The 18,051-nt window shown below is 51.9% G+C and overlaps 1 protein-coding gene and 1 pseudogene across 1 annotated transcript in view; one reads left to right on the forward strand and one right to left on the reverse strand.

Annotated features, from left to right (window-relative positions):
• The first annotated feature begins 4,869 nt into the window (after positions 1-4,869).
• CCDC88C (coiled-coil and HOOK domain protein 88C) overlaps positions 4,870-18,051 on the forward strand; it is a 109,328-nt gene continuing 96,146 nt past the window's right edge. Inside the window, exons 1-3 of the mRNA XM_037031126.1 lie at positions 4,870-5,076; positions 5,839-5,939; positions 12,524-12,632. Coding sequence (XP_036887021.1) covers positions 5,017-5,076; positions 5,839-5,939; positions 12,524-12,632 — 270 coding nt within the window. The 5' untranslated portion in view covers positions 4,870-5,016. The remainder of the gene's footprint in view (positions 5,077-5,838; positions 5,940-12,523; positions 12,633-18,051) is intronic.
• On the reverse strand, positions 10,549-11,226 carry LOC118976677 (V-type proton ATPase subunit D-like; annotated as a pseudogene).

The following is an 18,051-nucleotide window of genomic DNA, read 5'->3' on the forward strand; positions in this document are numbered from 1 at the left end:
TGCAGGAGTTGGTGCCCCTAACCCCATGTTGTTCAGGGTCAACTATATACAAAAAGTCAATTCATTATGCTGTACACTTTAAACTTAAACTCTGCTGTATGTTATTTATATCTCAATAAAATCAGAAAAAGAGAAAAAAATCTAATCCCGATACAAAGCAATAGTTGTCAAAACACCGTGGTATTGGCATAAAGACAGATACATAGATTAGTGGACTAGAATAGAGTCCGGAAATAAACCCTTTTGTATGTGGTCAAAGAGTTTTTAACAAGGGTGCCAAAACCTTTCAGTAGGGAAGGTCTGTCCCTTCAACGAGTGTCCTGGGAAAGCCAGAGACTCACAAGCAAAAGAAGGAATGAAGTTGGATTCTTAACTCAAAAAGGATCAAGGACTTTAAGACCTAAAATAATAAAACTCTTAGAAGAAAATGTACGACAAATGCTTCATGACACTGAATTTGGCTATTGACTTCTTGGACATGACACCAAAGACAAATCCACCAAAAGAAAAAACAGAAAACTGGACTTCATGAAAATTTAAAATTTTTGTCCATCAAGAGAAACTATCCACAAAGTAAAAAGGTAACCCATGAAATTGGAGAAAATATTTGCAAATCACATATCTGATAGAAGATTAATATCAAGAATATATACAGAACTGGCCTGGCTGGTGTAGCTCAGTGGATTGAGCACGGGCCTGCGAACCACACGATCGCGGTTTGATTCCCAGTCAGGGCACATGCCTGGGTTGCAGGCCAGTTCCCAGCAGGGGACTCATGAGAGGCAACCATACATTGATATTTCTCTCCGTCTCTCCTTCCCTTCCTCTCTAAAGACAAATAAATAAAATCTTAAAGAATATATACAGAACTATTACAACTCAATGAAAAAAAAGTCCCATTCAAAAATGGGCCCAGGCCTGGAATAGACATTTCTCCAAAGAATGTATGTGAATGGTCAATAAGCACATGAAAGGGCACTCAGCATCATTAATCATTAGGGAAATCCAAACCAAAACTATAATGAGATACCACTGTAAATCTATTAGGATGGCTGCTGTCGAAACAAGAACCAGAAAAAATCAACTATTGGTCAGAATGTGGAGAACTTGGAACCTTTGAGCACCGTTGGTGGGACCACAAAGCGATACAGTGGCTGTGGAGAACAGGGTGGGGTTTCCTCAAAAATAAGAAAGCGGAATCACCATATGACCCAGCAATCCCACAATACCAAAAAGAACTGAAAGTAGGGTCTTGGTGGGTGCTGTACTCCTATGGTCACAGCACATTATTCACAACAGCTATTAAAACATGGAAGCAACCCAAGTGTCCATCGTTGGATGAATGGACAAGCAAAATGTGATCTATACATACAATGGAATATTTCGCTTTAACAAGCAGGAAAATTCTGCAATATTCTACAACATGGAGGAACCTCAAGGACAATAGGCTAAATTAAACAAGCGAGTCACAAAAAGATAAACGTAAACTGCATGGCTCCTCTTATAGGAGGCATTAGAGTAGTCAAAATCACAGGGACAGAAAGTAGAACGGGGGGCTGCCGGGGCTGGGGAGGGAAGAGTGGGGGTTTCTGTGGAATAGGCACAGAGTGTCAGACTGACCAGCTGAAACCCATCTGGGGATGGATGGCGATGATGACCGCGCAGCAACATGAACAAACTGCACACTGAAAAGTGGTTGTGATGGTAAATTTTATGTGTATTTTAAAACAATTTTTAAAAAGTGCCCTGGCTGGTGTAGCTCAGTGGATTGAGCACAGGCCTGTGAACCAGAGGATCGCGGTTCCATTCCCAGTCAGGGCACATGGCTGGGTTGCAGGCCAGTTCCCTGCAGACCAACTCCCAGCAGGGGACGCACAAAAGGCAACCATACATTGATGTTTCTCTCCCTATCTCCTTCCCCTCTAAAGGTAAATAAATAAATAAAACCTTAAAAAAAAAAAAAAGAAAAAGTAACTTCTGCCCCTGCTGGTGTAGCTCAGTGGATTGAGTGCCAGCCTACAAATCAAAGGGTTGCTGGTTCGATTCCCAGTCACAGCACATGCCTGGGTTGCAGGCTTGGATTATGGGCCAGGTCTCCAGTTGGGGGCACATAAGAGGCAACCACATATTGATGTTTCTCTCCCTTTCTTTCTCCCTTCCCCTCTCGTGAAAAATAAATAAATAAATAAATAAATAAAATCTTTTAAAAATAAACTAAAATAAAAAGAAAGTACGTTCTATTATGAAAGTAATATATGCTTGTTAAAACAAAAATCAAATACAGAGACACATTAACAGATGGCCATTCCCCCCTGTCCCCTAGCTGTACAAATAATTTAAATGCCTATTTGGTAATATAGAGGCCATTAGCTTATGCCACTAAGCCAGCATTTTCTGAGTGGGGTGAAAACTCTTTTATCAGAATGAAGCTAATTACAATACTGCTTCTGTTTAGGAAGCAATGTATAAAACAGAGAAATTTTTTAATGCAGAAATAAAAGAAAAAATTTAAAAACAACAGGTGAAGCCTCAGACAAAGTGAAAGCCAAGGGGTGTTCTGGGGAGAGGGAGGGCCACTGCTGGCTTGGGGGTTAGCATATAGCCTGTGTGGTTGAACGGGCAGATGAGGGGGAGACAAGGATTATGGGTGATCATAAACCCCTTTACATGCATCACCTTCAACCTCAAAATTACTCCTATAAATCATATAGGGAAAATCTCGTTCTGAGTTTACAGATGAAGAGACTTTTAAGAAGTAACTTGTCCAGCCCTAGCCAGTGGCTCAGGTGGTTGGAACATCATCCCGTATACCAAAAAGGTTGCAGATTCGATTCCAGATCAGGGCACATACCTGGGTTGTGAGTCCAATTCCTGGTCAGGGCACTTATAGGAGGCAACTGATTGATGTATTTCTCTGCCCCTTCCTCTTTCTAAAAAAAAAGGAAAAGAAAAGAAGAAATCAATAAACACATCCTTGCATGAGATTTTTTAAAAAAAGAAGTAACTTGTCTAGGTCATTCAGCTCTTCGAAGCTTTTGTACCCTGTAACCTGACTACCGTTCAGTTCACGTGACCAAGGAACAAGGATGCCCAGTCGGTTCCTGAATGTGCGGTGTGGGGGTATCCAGCCAAGAAGTGCTGAAATATCAATGGTTATGAACCAACACACAGCAAACTGACCCCAGAACAAATTCCTGACCTGGCCATGGCCTAGGGACTGTCACCTCCCTGCCTCACCAAGGACTGTCAGAAAACTTTTGTGCAATACTATGTATTATGGTGAAAGACCATGCTTATTCAATAAATAACTTCAAATATCCCCTGCTCCTCTTCCCCCCCCTACAAATTAGGGTCAATGTGAAAAAAGTTCTGGCTGCACAGTCATCCATTACTTTACAGAACAGGGGCCTTCCAAATAAAGATGGGTGCGGATACAATTTATACCCATTTTCCAGCGGATTTTCCGATATGGCCAACTAAGGCATTAATTAAGGAATTATGGAATTTCTGGTGCACAAGAACACCACAGAGTCCCGAAGTTTTAGTTCCTCCGCAGTCTCCCACTTTCCTTCCCGTCACTCTGACTTCCACGCTTCTCTTCAGGAGCCCGCAACTGCCCGTTTGGCTTGTGGGGCCACACTCACCGCCTCTCCAACCCGGCCAGGTGCGATAAAACTCGGCCGCAGTGCCACATTTCACCGGCAGATGGCGCAGCCCCCCCACTTAACAGAGCCAACTTTGAAATGGCTAACTCAACCTGAAGCCATTTAGCGCGCACTGTATCCTCGCAGAGCATTACGCTTGGTGCTTCGGGTCCACCCCGCACTCGGCTCACACGGGTAACACGTGAAAATTAAGTTAGTTATATGGTATAAAGTGCTTTGAGCAATGACTGAATGACAGTGTGTAATTATTACCAGTCCAAGGTAAAGTGGCAGAGGACAGGAACTCGGGTCTAGTGTAGTTGTTGCAGCAGGGAGATCTGGCCCCAGGGCTTGCTTTCCACCCAGCTGGGGCTCTTGTCCTTTCTCCTGTCGCTAGCCACCAAACTGCTATTTCCCCCAAGTTGGAATCGGGAATTTGTCTCCTTTCTGGCAAAGCGGCGGTAGTGTTGGAGGTTAGGGGAATGGTGTCACAGTTGGGCCCAGCCCAGGTCAGTGTGGCCACACCACCGGCTTGTTAGAGGAACTTCTAGAAGGTATACAGTCTGGGAAGTGACACTGTGCGCGCGCCTAAGGTCTAAACTCAATCCAAAGTTTCCTCCATTGTCCTCTGGGCCTGCGGCCCCTGCCTGCGAGACCCGCCCCGGCACCTGAGGCGCGCGGGCTTAGCTCTCCCACCACTGAAGCGGACGGGGCCCCTCGCGGCCGAAGGGCTGCACCTGCCTAGAGCCCGCAGTCTCGGGGTCGGGCTCCGTTTTGTCTTGCCTACGGCGGCCGGGGCGACACCTGGAAGGAGGACGCCCCACCCCCTGCACGAACCCGAAGATACACAGTCTGGGGGCAGCGCCCGCGCGCGCTCCGGTGGGCACTTTGCACCCGGGCCTCGCAGAAGACGCACGCGCGCAGGAAGGCGCCACGTGCTGGGGCCCCCAGAGCGCGGAGGCTGGGCTCGGCGTCAGCGCGCGACCGCGAACCCACGTGCGGGCAGCCGGACCCGCCCCTTGGAAGCCCCCTACCCTCACGCACGTGCGGGCCTCCTCCTTTTCCCTGCGTCCTACTCAGCCCGGCTCTTCCCAGATCCAGCCCCACTCCTGGTCCTGGCACCGGGAGGCGGCGCAGCGGCCGCCTAGGGCTGCCAAGAGGCGGGGCCTGCGCCCGCATTGTTCCTCCCCGAGAGGCCGGCCCTCCCCTTCCCTCAGCCCCGGGCGGGGCGCGGGGCCGCCAGAGCCGCGGAACGTGGGCTCGCGCCCCGCCTTTGTTTCCCGGGCACGAGCCGCGGTAGCCCCGCGCCCGCCGCTCGCTCCCAGAGCCGCTTTGTGCCGCGGGGCGCGGAGCCGGCGGGCGCAGCCTCAGCATGGACGTTACCGTCTCGGAGCTCATGGAGCTCTTTCTGCAGAGCCCGCTGGTGACCTGGGTGAGTGCGACTTGCTCCCCGCCTCATTGTTGGTGCACCGGCCCCTCTCCCGCCCGCCTGCAGTTGCCACAGACCCGCCCCGCCCGGGGTCCGGGCAGTCCCAGGACTAGGGGGTTCACCAAGTTTTTCCGGCCGGGGTACGGGTCCGTGCCCTTGGCTCCGGAGGTTTTACCTACCCATGAGCCGGCGCTCTGGGTTCAGGATCCCACGACGCTCCCGGCCCGGGGCTGAGAGTGGGGACACCTGTTCCCGCCGGGGCGCTGGGCTGCGGGTCCAGGAGCGGATAGGGTCCGAGTGGTCACCATGTCCCCTGTGACTTGACTACTCGGGGAAAGGACCCACTCCCCCCAAATATTCTCGTGTAGTTTTTCAACTGAAACCAGCCGGTGAATGGTGGTGACGGGTGGGGGATTGGGGGTCTCCGAGTGGGAATGTGTACAGGCTGGGGTGGGCGCAGCGATTTTCAATGAATCTGAGACGTGAGAAATTTATTGAAAAGCTCCTTTATTTTTTTTTCTCCTTTCTGGGGCGCTGGAGAAAAGTGGCGAGAAAGTTTTCCTCCTGCTGTCTCGCGTCTGTTGCCTAGAGCGGGACAGGGAGCCAGGCCCTGGAGAAGGGTGGGCTTGGTGCCCACTGAAGCTGGGCGGGCGTTGGGTGACCCCCGTCTGCCCACATGGCCCCGCCAGCCTTGGCCCTGGAGAGCTTCAGACTGCGCGTGGGGTGACTTTTCCTGCCTTTCTATCCACTTCTTCCTCCTTGCAGGTGAAAACCTTGGGCCCGTTCGGAAGTGGCAACCAAGACAACCTGACTATGTACATGGATTTAGTGGACGGCGTCTTTTTGAACCAGATCATGCTGCAAATGTAAGTTGTCTTGACGATCGAAAGACAAAAATGATACTTCAGGAAGTTAAACTTAAGATTGTAGAAATGGAGCCTGGGGTAGCAGTGGGAGGGATCCTTGCACGTGGGGCCCATGGTATCTCGGTACAAGTGCCTTTTTGCTGCCGTTAGTTCGTTGGGGTGTGAAGAACTCCAGGACAGGGGAGTGGGCAGCTTGTTTGATGGAGGAGATTTGGAATGGAAGGACTGTCAAACTCTTGGTGTACATAGTGTAGTTAACTTCAAACTCAAGTACTTTTAATGTGGTTCAAGCATTGAAAAACCTTTTTTGGGGGGCAAGCGACTGTAACAGACAGTGTCCGGTTACAGGAAGTGCGGGGGGGGGGGGGGCGCTGTGCGTCGGGAGCATCTGTGTATGACTAAGGTTTCACTCTGGGTCAGGATGCTTGTGTTTCTGCCTGCCCTTTCATTTTATCTTCCACGTTCCGTTGTCCCCCTAGCCTGAGCCGTTGGTTAAGTCACTTCTGGTGACCTGGATTTAAAGCCGCTGTGGAGGGAGAGGCATGGGGCGTCAGAATGCTTTGGACACTGCAACTGGGGGCAGGGTCTTGGTGGAAGTCACAATCGTTAGCATGTGTGTGTGTGACCACATCCTTTCCTGTTGCTGAATTCTGCAGAGCCTGTGTGATTGACAGCCTGCTACGTGTAGGTGTCGGCCCCTGCTGCCTCATTCTGTTTTTAACTCAGCAACTGCAGGGGATGTGCTGGAACTTAGTGTCCGGGTGATTCATAGGCACCTGAAGGAGAATAAAACCTCCTGATGTTCTCGTGGACCAACCCCACACGCTCCCCGGCTCACCTGCAGCTAAGCGGGTTGTCATGCCCCAGCTTCACCCTGTAGCTAATGCGGACCCGCTTCACTCCTGGCCCACGCAGGAGGGGTTTGCTTTGGCGTATTCGGAGAGTGGTTTAGACTTACCTAAAAAGGTCTTTTTTAAAAATTTCCCAAGAACATCACTTCTTTTGTTTTAATAAGTCACGTGGTATCATGATGTGGGAGAGACACTTCAGTCCTAATGCTTTTGGTGTGTGCGTGTGTGTGTGTGTGTGTGTGTGTAGTGTTTTTTTTTTCAAAACCACTCCCAATCTTACCAATCCTGTGTTTGATTAGATTCTAAATGACCAATCTGTTGGCTTCAGCAGTGCTTTCCTGAGAATATTGATGAAAATAAGTTTTCCAGGGGTTGGCGCGTGGCAGATCAAGTTCTGACAATTACACCCCCCCCCCCCCCCGTTCTGTTAGACCCTGAAAATTACTGTGTTCCGTTGGTGCAGGGACCAGTGAAAACTCCAACCTGTCTGTACTCAAGCCCAAGACTGTTTAATTAAAAACAACCAGCAGTATTCCCAGCCTTTTCGTTCAGCCTTTACACCCAGGCAGAGAGAGAACAAAGGCCTGGGACTGTTTCTCTTTCTTTAGTGACCTTTGGAATTCCTGAAGCTTTACCACTTGCTTGTAAATCAGGGAAGCCTGTTGGACGTTCCTTTGAAAAATGCCAACTCATCTTCACACTTGGCCCATGGCTGAAATCGGTTTGATGGGCAGTTTCCCTCCCCTGCGCGATTTCAGATGTTATTTTCTCCTCTGTGATTTGCCCAGGTGTCAGTTTAGACGTGGGAGCTGACTAGTTAGTTTGCAGGTCTTAGGGCCTCAAGCAGTGTTTCTGGGTCCTTCCAACCAGATCAGGCAGAGAAAACGGATGCTTGGGTGGCTTTCCAGAATGAGGGAATCAAGGAAGGCGTGGCACCGGCAGCACCTAGTTTACTGATTGGGTGATCAGAATGACCCTGCTCCAGGTGCTAGAAAGAACAGTGGTTGCCTGTGGAAGCAGGGAGGGGACTGACTGGAAAAGGAGTATAGGAGGACTTTGGGAGGAGGAGAAGTTTTCTATATATTGACTGGAGTATGTTTCATTTTTAAAAACTCATCAAGTTGTAATTTAAGATACATGCATTTTACACTACGTAAAAACTCCTTCAATTTACCAGAAAAAAAAAATTTGTAGCCCTAATGTCAACTTGCTGGCAGCCAGCCTGGGTCTGCACTCCAGATATCTCTCGGAGCAGCTGCCTGAGGCTGGGCCGTCACTCAGCACCTCAGTTTCCTGGCCTATCAGGTGGGAAGTGAAGGACCTCCCTTAAGCAATGGTTGTGAGGCTTCCATGAGATGATGTGTTAGCATTTAGCACAGTGCCCAGTACTTCAAAGGTGTCAGTGTTACTCACTTCCGTGTGCACCATCTGAAACCCCAAGGGACTGGAGGCGTCCCGTAAGACCCAGGTGGCAAACCCCAGGCCCGTGGGCCAAATCCGGCCCTCCACCTTGTTTTATCTGGCCCGGCACCTTGCTTCTACCCCGTGGCAGCACCAAGCTCTCGCTTAACTTGTTAGGGAGTCGTTACGGGTATACAGTCCTAAAACCACATTGGGCCCTTTGAAGGCAACCATGAGGCTGATGTGGCCCCCGGTGAAAATGAGTTTGACACCCCTGCCGTAAGAGTTGGGTTTTTCCTTCAGTTGCTCTCCCATGTTCTTAGTCTTCTGGAGTCCTGCGTAAGTCCTGGCCTTAGCCCCCTCCCACTGAGAGCTAAGGCAGCAATGGACACTGGGACCCACGTCCTCGCCCCACACCTGGCACTGTACTTAAGCTAGACCTCTGTTTTCAGTTCTGCCAAGTGGAGAAACGTCAGCTACCTGGTAGTAAGGTTCTTCTGCTTTCTCTCCCGTGCTGGGAGCTGCAATGGTGTGCCCCTCACCTGTTTTGGCGAATTCTCCCCAGGTTGGTAGGACCTGAGAAAGGAGAACAGTATGCTAACTGGGATGCTGGAGCTCAGACAAGAGGCGTGTTACCTAACACTTCAGAGCCATATGGAGGCTGCTGGGGCCCCTGTGACAGCACCCGGGCATTGTCTCTGGCAACTGAAGAAGGCTGCGGTAGTAGTCTCTTGGCCCTGGCCTCCCGGTGACATCAGTGCCTGGAAGCAGGAAAGCCCTGTGAGCTCAGCTTTCAGGGGAGGCCCAGATCGAGGCGAATGCCTGAATGAGAGTGAGGCTTTGAGTGGCGTGGACGGAGGTGCATGGGAAAGTCGCTGAATAGCCCCTCTGTCAGTCAGTGCAGAGCCTCTGGGTACCTGCTGGTACCCAGGGGAAAAGAAGATGTATGATTGGGGTTGCACACAGTTTTCTCTGTCTCATAGGAAGAGTATCTCAGAGCTTTGGCTCTGGCCTCAGGCAGACAAGTTCTAATCCCCCCTCTGCCACGTGGTGGTTTGTTGCCTTAAAGTCTCTATGCTCTCATTTCCTGGTCTGTGATCAGGGGATGGGACGTTACAGGTTTGGGGAGGGTTAGAAAAGATCCTGTGTGTAGAAAGTGCCAACAAATGCCCCTCATCGTTGTTGTTACAATGAAGCCAGACCGGGTTTGCATGTGTGCACAAGCGTGTGCAAGTGTGCATGGCCTTTTGAGCGTGTCCGCCTTTTGATTCGACTCAGATTGGAACCAGCAGTCCTTGACCCAGTGCTATTTCCTGCAGCACGCAGAGGTGGGGTTACACAGTCCTCGGCAGAGCGGGGACACGCCTTCCTTAGCCATAGTTGACTTTTGTTTCGGTTTGGTTCCTAATAACCTTTTTAAAAAAGTTCTGAGAGCCTTAAAGGAGGGAGTGTTAGTTAATTAATTAACGGTCATGATAATTATCTGATTGCTCATGTAGTAGGTGCCGAGGCTCTTTTTGGAGTGTTACTTGAGTTAGCCGTTGCTCTTCAGGACAGGTGAGAGCAGAAGCAGAGGTGGTCAGAGCCCAGGCCCCGCCCCTGGGTCCGTGCGGCGACTTAAGTGAAGCGCAGGTCCACGTGTGTGCTGAGGCCCTGAGACCCCTGGCACTCCCGGGGTGGGCCCACATGACTTAAGCGAAAGCTAAGGCCACAGTAGTAGCAAAGCAGAAAAAGCCCTGCATGTTCTCTACGTTCTGTTAGGTTAAGAAGCTCATCTGTCACGTTATGAAATTGCTTCTTAGCTCTTAATGTGCTCCAGTCAAGGGAGAATGACATCTTTAAGGTAGATTATTTTGTAATGCTGGGCACACTTCTGTTGCTGAAAGTGCCTCTGCAGTTTAAATTCTGAACGCCTCCTCTGTTCCTAAATTAATTCCCACTGAACTGTTAACCTTTATTTTCTCCGTAACTAATGGCTCCACGAGAAACAGGTAACGTGCAGTTGGCTTGGCCAGACTCTGTTACTATGTGGGGTCTGGAAGAACTGTCGTTGCGTGACAGTTGAAAAGAGGTCCTCTGGTTTCCCCAGGGCACCCATGTGCCTGTTTTAGGGAGTGCCTGCTTTAGGGGGTGCAGGAGGAGTGAATAAAATGCGTGGCCGAGTATCGAGGGGAATGTGTAAGGGGTTTTGCGTGCACACTGTGCCGTGTGGGGGCTCACAGAGCAGCTATCAGGTGTTTCCTCAGTGCTGGGATTTTATTGCACTTATTTTGTTTTTGAACTAAAGTGGTGCCGTGTTGGGGCTTCTGGAAGGACCGGAACAGGAAAGAGTATTCAGACAGAACTCGTGCTTCTCCTCAGCCAGACCAGGCAGGGCCATCACCTCCCCAACTGCCCTCGGGGCTCCTAGTCCTTCCCAGCGTTTCCTTGAGAATCTGTTTCGTCTCCTGTATTTTCTTTAACCTGTAGAATGCTCCTTGCTCTTGCTCACCCAGCTCTGTGATGATATGAGCAAGTGTACATTCGATCCGGGGAACGGTGGCACGTTTGGTGGTGTGTCCACGCCTGGTGGCTGTCTTAATCGGTTCCTCCGAAGAAGGCTGCAGCTTGGCTGGTTCCACTGCAAGTTCCGCTGCTTTGGCATAACTCCTCTTTAATGTAGCCGGCTGTTGCGCACCTCGGGGGAAACTGGTCAGTTCATGTGGATCAGTCCCTCGGTCACGTTCAAGTACTTGGCAGAGGAACCGCTGCTGCCTTGTCTTTCTTCGCTGGAATCTTCACTTGGGCTTTGTTTACACTCTGGTTAACGGTGGTGCCGAAGTCCCTTGCTGTGAACTTGGCCTCAGCAGGTGAAACGGCAGCTTCTCTCTTCACTTTGCCCACTACCATTTTAGGGTCTGGCCATACCAAAGAGTTAAGGCATCCGATTTTTTCTTCAGGAGGTTTTGACCTGTCTGGGCCGCTTTTCCTGGAGTCTTCGTGATGGTCTGCGCCGTTCTCCAGGGAGAGATTTCAGCTTGGTCTTTGTCTGACATTCTGGCCTTGACCGTTCAGCTGGGGTCCCCAGCCTGGCAGGCGTGGCTGCCACAGGCCTGGCCACAGTGCCTTCATCTACCGGTCAGCTGCTTAGGTCCTGTTGAATTGTACATAGCACGTGTGTGTGTGTGTGTGTGTGTGCGTGTTTAAATTGTATTTCCAATGACATTTGAAATTTCTACTTGTAGGTTTTTTTGTCAATTTCATATCACTTACTTTGAAATGAGCCAAAAGACACTGAGACGGATTTCCATAACTCCCGAACCCCCCCCCCTTCATCATCGAGGGGGAGGGGTTTCTGCAGCAGGAGGAAAGGCCTGCTGCTCTTCTTCCATCGCACCCGCTCCCGTGAGGCCCTGTACCGTTATCACAGGGCTCGGATGACAGATGAAACTGGGAAGATGGCCCTCATTTGAATTAGCCACCTCTCCCTGTGTCTTGGGACAGTAACACGTTGGGAAGGGCTTTGTTAGGCAAAGCCAGAGAGGTGGCAGCTAACGCGTCCCATCACGTCTGCAATTCTCAGATAGGAACCCTTTTTGGACACTGAGAATTTTGAGAAATGTCCTGTACATACATAGATGAGCGAGGTTATCAATCTCTTGATTCAGGTTTCTAGTTTCAGCACGACCAGACCTGACTTCCGCCTGGGGTAGAATGTGAAAGGCGCTTTGGGGGCTTCCCACGTGAATTATTTGGTCTCTGCTGTTGGCATCTCTCGCAGGCGGCGATGCACACGGTATAGCGCCGCAGAGCGGTGGTGTCGGCTTTCCGGGGTAGAATTGTGTCCCTGGAACGTGAAACCTCAGGCAGGCCCAGCCCAAGGCCAGTGTGAGTGAGAGAGGAAGGGAACCCACGTGAGGTGGAGCATTCGTGATTTTTGTTGATTGAAATCGGAAAATGCACCATTCTTTCCCTTTTTCTCTCTTGAGAATTCGTATGTTGTGGTTTATTCAGCTTCTAATCAGCTTTGGCTGATTGTCAAAATTCAAACAAGTTTGACTCTCGCACCGTCTTTGGGAGCAGGTTATCGATTTTTACACAATGTCACTTTGTGGGTCTTTGTTGACACTCGGCGGTGGTTTATGGGTGCTGCTACCTAACAGTGGCAATGGAAATGACATAGACTAAGGGCCCGAGGTGGGCTGGGTGCTTGGCGTGGGAGTGGGGGTGGTGCGGCTTGTCTGTGGTCCCTGGCTGGGCGGTGGCAGGGCCTGGGGGAGGGCTGCACGCCCCCGGGTGGAGGGTGCGGCAGGTGCTGGAGGTGCCACGTTCACTCCGTGCTTCTTCCCATAGAGATCCCAGGCCTACAAATCAGCGCATCAACAAGCACGTCAACAACGACGTGAACCTTCGCATTCAGAACTTGACCATCTTGGTGAGAAGCATTAAGACGTACTACCAGGTAAGGGCTGTTGGCTGTTCGTCCCCCCGGGGTGGGGGTTCTGTTGGGCGCGGCCATGTCGTCACTCAGACGGTTTCCCCACAGGAAGCCCAGAGGAAGCGGTGCCCACGGTTAGGCGTCTGCTTGCTGATGCTCAGCATGGTATTTTTTTTTTTTTTCACTTGCATCTTTTTTCCTGCATTGTGAGAAGGGTCGGATGTTAGGTTACTCTGCTTTGTCCGGCGCACCTTGTGCGAGCAGTGTGCAGAGCATCGTGTCTGGTGCGGCTAGGGCCCCGGCAGTGAGCCCTGGTTCACTCCGGTGGCACCAAGCACCAGGCAGGTGGTAGGGAGTGGCTGGAAGGGGCTCCGGGAGGGGCACCCTGGCGGGTTATCAGCACGGCTCAGCAAGTCTTTGTGCAGCTGCCCTTCCAGGGGTTGAAAGAGATAAGAGACGGCAGAAGGGTCACGTTGGGCCAGGACGGTAATCGAGGAGCCCCCAGCTTGCAGACCAGAGCACCGGGTTCCCCGTGTGGCGTCTGCTTGTCAGGTGTGCACCCTACCTCGTTAGCAGATAGGCAGTAGGTGGGAGGACCTGATGGGGAAGGGCTGTTAAAATGTGCACCCCCGCCTTGGGAAGGCCAGGTGAGAATCTTTGATGTTTATGATCCTTATGTGGTCAGCACTGATGCAGTGTGGACTTCAACTGCCCCGCAGGGCCCTGGTTTTCAAACTGTTTCTTAGCACTGAAACTCCCACCCCCACCCCACCACATAGGAGGTTTTCTAAGGTCTCAGGCGAAGCCCAGTGACTCTGATTGACTCGGGGGTTGGGGGACCCCTAGTGCACTCTGCCCAGACCTCTCCTCTCCCTCCAGGGCATTTTTGCATGTTCCTGTGACCCCAGGGAACATGATTGGAGAACCACTCACAACTCAATGACAAGTTCCAGATGCATCTCAGGGTTTCCCTGAGATCTTGGCCAGACTTAAGCTTAGCACTCAGCTCTCAGCACTCGGCTTCTTGGACTATAACTTGGTCTTGGTTAGGGTTTAGGAGCATCTCTGCTCTGTCCTGGGGCAGTGGCCACTGGTTCTGAGGTCAGCTGGGCCGACCAGTGTCATTGTGCTGGGGTGCCAGGCTGTACGCAGGGCCCAGCCCATGCGGAGGGTTGCGGTCGCTGCAAGAGCATGTGCTTCTGACCCCACACAAATGTGCGACGGCTGGGGGAGGCAGGGAGCGGATGGGGTCCTGGGTTTTTCCAGACAATCGTTTCCATCCTCCTCCCGTTGGCGTTGGGAGCACGAGAGGGGACTTGGGGTGCTGGGTGCCTCGCCCAAGCGGCCAGTTCAGCAGGCCGCCTGTGCTCGTTTCGTGGACTGTTGGCAACACTGCGCGCTGACTCTGGGAGCAGCCTCCGCGAGGCTCAGACCAGCCCCATCCTTGGAGTCAGAAATGCCAGCTATGCTGAGAGGCTGGGGGTCAGCCTGGGGCCTGGGAGAGCTCAGGCTGTGGGGCTGCAGTGGCTTCGTGTCTGTCTGAGGGGAGCCACACTCAGGGTCAGGCATGCTACAGCCTGGCGGGTTTCAGCTAGTGCTGCCCTTGTGATGCCCTGGGCAGGGGGCGCTGGGCAAAGGCAGGGGTAATGGCATTGAACTTCGGTCTGGGTGTGTAGGGGGCTGTTGGCTCAGCAGGTACCTGGGGCTTGATTCCTGTTGGCAGGCACCATTGGCAGTAAGCAGGTGCTTTGGATGATTGTGCTCAGGGCCTGGGGAAGTGTCTGGTGCTAACATTTCAAGAGATGAGCCCCTAACTCAGCCTGTGTGGCGGACAGGTGGGGAGTTGGGGAAGGCTTCTTGGGGGAAGTGACACCTGAGTGGAGTTACGGAAGGCAACTGAGCTTCCAAGTTTGGAAGGTTATGGGAAGGAGACAAGGGGAAAGGATATTGAAAAGGAGGACGTTTTGGAGGCATGAGATAGTTCTGTCATCCATGTGTCCCAGCCAGCACTTGCTGAGTTTTAGGTGAATTGGAACCAGGGAGAATGTCAACGTGGGACTCTTGACAGGTGGGCCTCCCACCTCAGGTGTGGCTGGGCAGCAGTAACCGCTCCCATATGGCCGAGAGGATGGCCCCCAGGGGTGCTGAGGTTTCAGACGCTGGTGCAGGCTGTTTGGCTGTCAAGATGCTGCCCTCTGGTCTCAGTGGTCAGGTGGGGTGCACATGGAAGTGATCCCCTTCCAGGCCCAGGCCGTGGCACTGCTGGGGCCAGGGTCAAGTTTCAGGCAGCTGGTTGCTCTCGGGGCACTGTGTAGAGCTCCAGAACACGGGAACCATTCTAGGAAGGAAGAGATGGTCAGTCCATGCCCAGGGCCCAGAATAAATGACAGGTAGAAAGGAGGACCCTGTGGCCTAGCACAGCTTCTGCACTGCCTGCTCTTTGAGGGCAGGGCTGGTGTGCACACAGCCTGCGTGCTAGAGCCCAGAGCCCATGTTTGCTGAAGGACGTGCTGGCAGCCGCAGAGCCACCCGGCCCCCCCGTCCTGCCCCCTCGGGGAAGGCCTCTTGGGTTGGCACAGGTTAGGTGTGGGCAGGGTTGTACTGTGTGTTTTTTCCTTCCGATTTATTGTAAAATAAAGTTTAGTCCTGGTCCTACAGGTAACGTGCGCTTTTTCTAAACAGCTTGGAAAACAAACAAGTAGCAAGAAAAAGGAACCGGCCCTATCCCACCACTCACAATCCCTGGGAGCAGCTTGCGGGTTTCCTCCCGGGGCCGCATGAATAGTTTTTGTTTCGGCAGCTGAGGTCGTGCCTTGTATACAATTGCACATCCTGCCTTTTTTTCCCCTCCCACCTGACGTTATAGCATAAACATAATTGGCTTCTTATTGTAAAGCAACAGGCAGGAAAGTTTTGCAGAAAAAGTACTGCCCAGCATCCCCTTGTTGTGTTGGACGAAGCGGGACAAACATCACTCCTTACTGTGGACCAGGGAGGGTGAGAGGTCACCTCCAAGGAGAGCGGGACTCTTTTCTGCCCATGCCTGTTCAGTTAGCCTCGTCAGAGTCACGGAGTCCAGCCCTGGGCCTTGGTTGCTAAGCAGTGGTTCTTCCCCGCCCCTCCCCCCCCCGCCCTTTTCTGAGGCATCTCAGGGCAGGGACAGTGAGGAAGGCCAGGGGCCTCTCAAACAGCATGGGCTTGTTTTATAAGGAAGCTCCTGTGTGGCCTCTGAACACTTGTGGAGACTCTGTCCTTGACCTTTTTCAGAGGACAGATGGTGGGCGAGGAGCAGCCCGGCCAGGTCCAGGCTGACCGCGGGTGTCTCAGCCAGGGCTCCAGGCCTCCTCCTGACCTGCTGCTTGGACCCTTCTGGGGTCGGGGCCAGGAGCCTGTATTTTCAGAAGTTCGCCAGCTGTTTTGAGTCTTACATCCTTCCTGTGTCCCCCGGAACCAGCCAGCTGCCGTGGTGGTCCTCAGAGTGGGGCGCCCAGACCAGCAGGAGCGGCATCGTCTGGGAACTTGATAAAAATGCATCCAACAATCTGCATTTCTAACAAGCCCTCCTAAGACCTGCTGTGGAGGCCCTGCAATATTTTTTTGTTTGTTTTAAGAGAGAGACGGGGGAAGGGATGGAGAAAGAAAGAGAAACATCGATGTGAGAGAGAAACACCAATCAGTTGCCTTCCAAACGTGCCCTGACCCGGAATCGAACCTACAACTTTTCAGTTTGCAGGAAGACCCCCGGCCCACAGAGGCACGGCAGCACAGCGGGAGCTGCAGTCTTTTGTCACAGGCCCTCCGGGGGGTTCTGAGGCACGCGCACGTGGGAGCCACTGAGTACAGAGCACTCCTAGTGATGTCTAGCAGGGGCACCATTGGCCAGGTCCACTGGGTGCCTCCTCTCCATCACATACGACGGACACACAGTTCATCCTCCCTGGGGCAGGAAAGCTGGGCCCTGGCCACCCTAGGAGGAGAACGTACAGTGATGAGAAGGTAACCACCGGGATCACTGAGGGGAGTGGCCGGGGAGGGCATCAGGGGTACCAGCTCCGGTACACACCCCCCCAACTGGGCAGCGGCCTGGAAGAAAGACGAGCCTGGATGGAGCATGGCCGCAGGCTGCCTGGCCGTTGGCCTTGCGCTCAGGGCCACACAAGGCCTGTTTCACTGGCTCAGCGGCCAAGGGCTTTTTTTTTTTTTATCTGAGTCTCTTTTTTTAAATTAAATTTTGGAGATATACATACAGTGGTTTGCGTCAATGTCTGGAGTCCTTACGTGAAACACAAGTTCATTTGATCGTGGAGCCTGTTGGAAAATAAGGCCACCAGCGCAGAAAATGCAGCATGCAGCTGACAGGACTTTATTCTTCGGGGCTGGGGTGGGATGGCACCCAGTGGTGTCCCTCTGCCATTCTCTGCCTGGACACCTTCGGTCTTGCCTCTTCTCCGGACAGTTCAGACCTGCTGGTCACATGGCGTTGCCGAGGTCTCTCTGGCTTCGTGCTGGTGGGAGGTACTTGGGACTGCAGCCTGGATGAACCCCACATCTATTGATGGAGATGCACACCTCTATGGGGCGTCAATCCTGAACTTAGGACCCTTAGATGGAAGCATAGACCCGCCTGCAGGACTGACTCTGAAATGGGAAACCCGCAGAGTTCCCTCAAGCTCCTCCCCTCACTGACCACGCCCTGGGATAGGGTGTTCCTTCTCTGGGCCTCTGGGTTCTCATCTGTCAGAAGAGGATGCCGCCCCCCCGCCCCAGCCCTCTGGGGTCTGGTCCAGGAGAGCTGGGGGAGNCAAGACGACCAAGATTGAGACTTAGGATCACCCCGAGGAAGTTTTGGATTATGAGTTCTTGAACTTGGCTCTTCCAACTTCCGGTCTCTCACCATGGTTAGAAGGCTTAGCAGACCAAAAGAAACAGCGGAAGAAAAAATGTGGAGTTGTCTTTTAAATCTCAAAAGAAACAGCGGAAGAAAAAATGTGGAGTTGCCTTATCTTCGGTAATCTCATTTTCCTTCATTGTTTCAAAAAACTAAAAATAAAACAGCGCCAGTGGTTATAATGAACACCTGTGTATCTTATTCAAATGAATATGACTCATGGATATTTTTCATACTTGTTTCTGACCGGTTTTTTAAGAAGTAAAGTTTTCCTGATACAGGTCCCCAGTAGACCTCTACTGAGTCGGGGTATCCCTCCCTCCCTCCAGATAACCCCTCTTGTTATCTTGCCAGGTATCCAGTTCACATTTTCATACTCTTGCCATGTGGGTGTGGGGTGTGTGTCTGTGTATATGGACACACACACACACAACACTGCTTTGTGTGGGATCTTTTTCTCTTTTTAAACTCTCACCCAAGGACATTTTTTTCGGAGAGAAAAAATGCCTTCAGAGAGAGAGAAAAGGAGAGAAATGTTGATACAAGAAGGAAGCA

The sequence above is a fragment of the Sturnira hondurensis genome, unplaced genomic scaffold (genome assembly GCF_014824575.4).
Source record: "Sturnira hondurensis isolate 20B ecotype Veracruz unplaced genomic scaffold, ASM1482457v3 Scaffold0021143, whole genome shotgun sequence".
Taxonomy (NCBI): Eukaryota; Metazoa; Chordata; class Mammalia; order Chiroptera; family Phyllostomidae; genus Sturnira; species Sturnira hondurensis.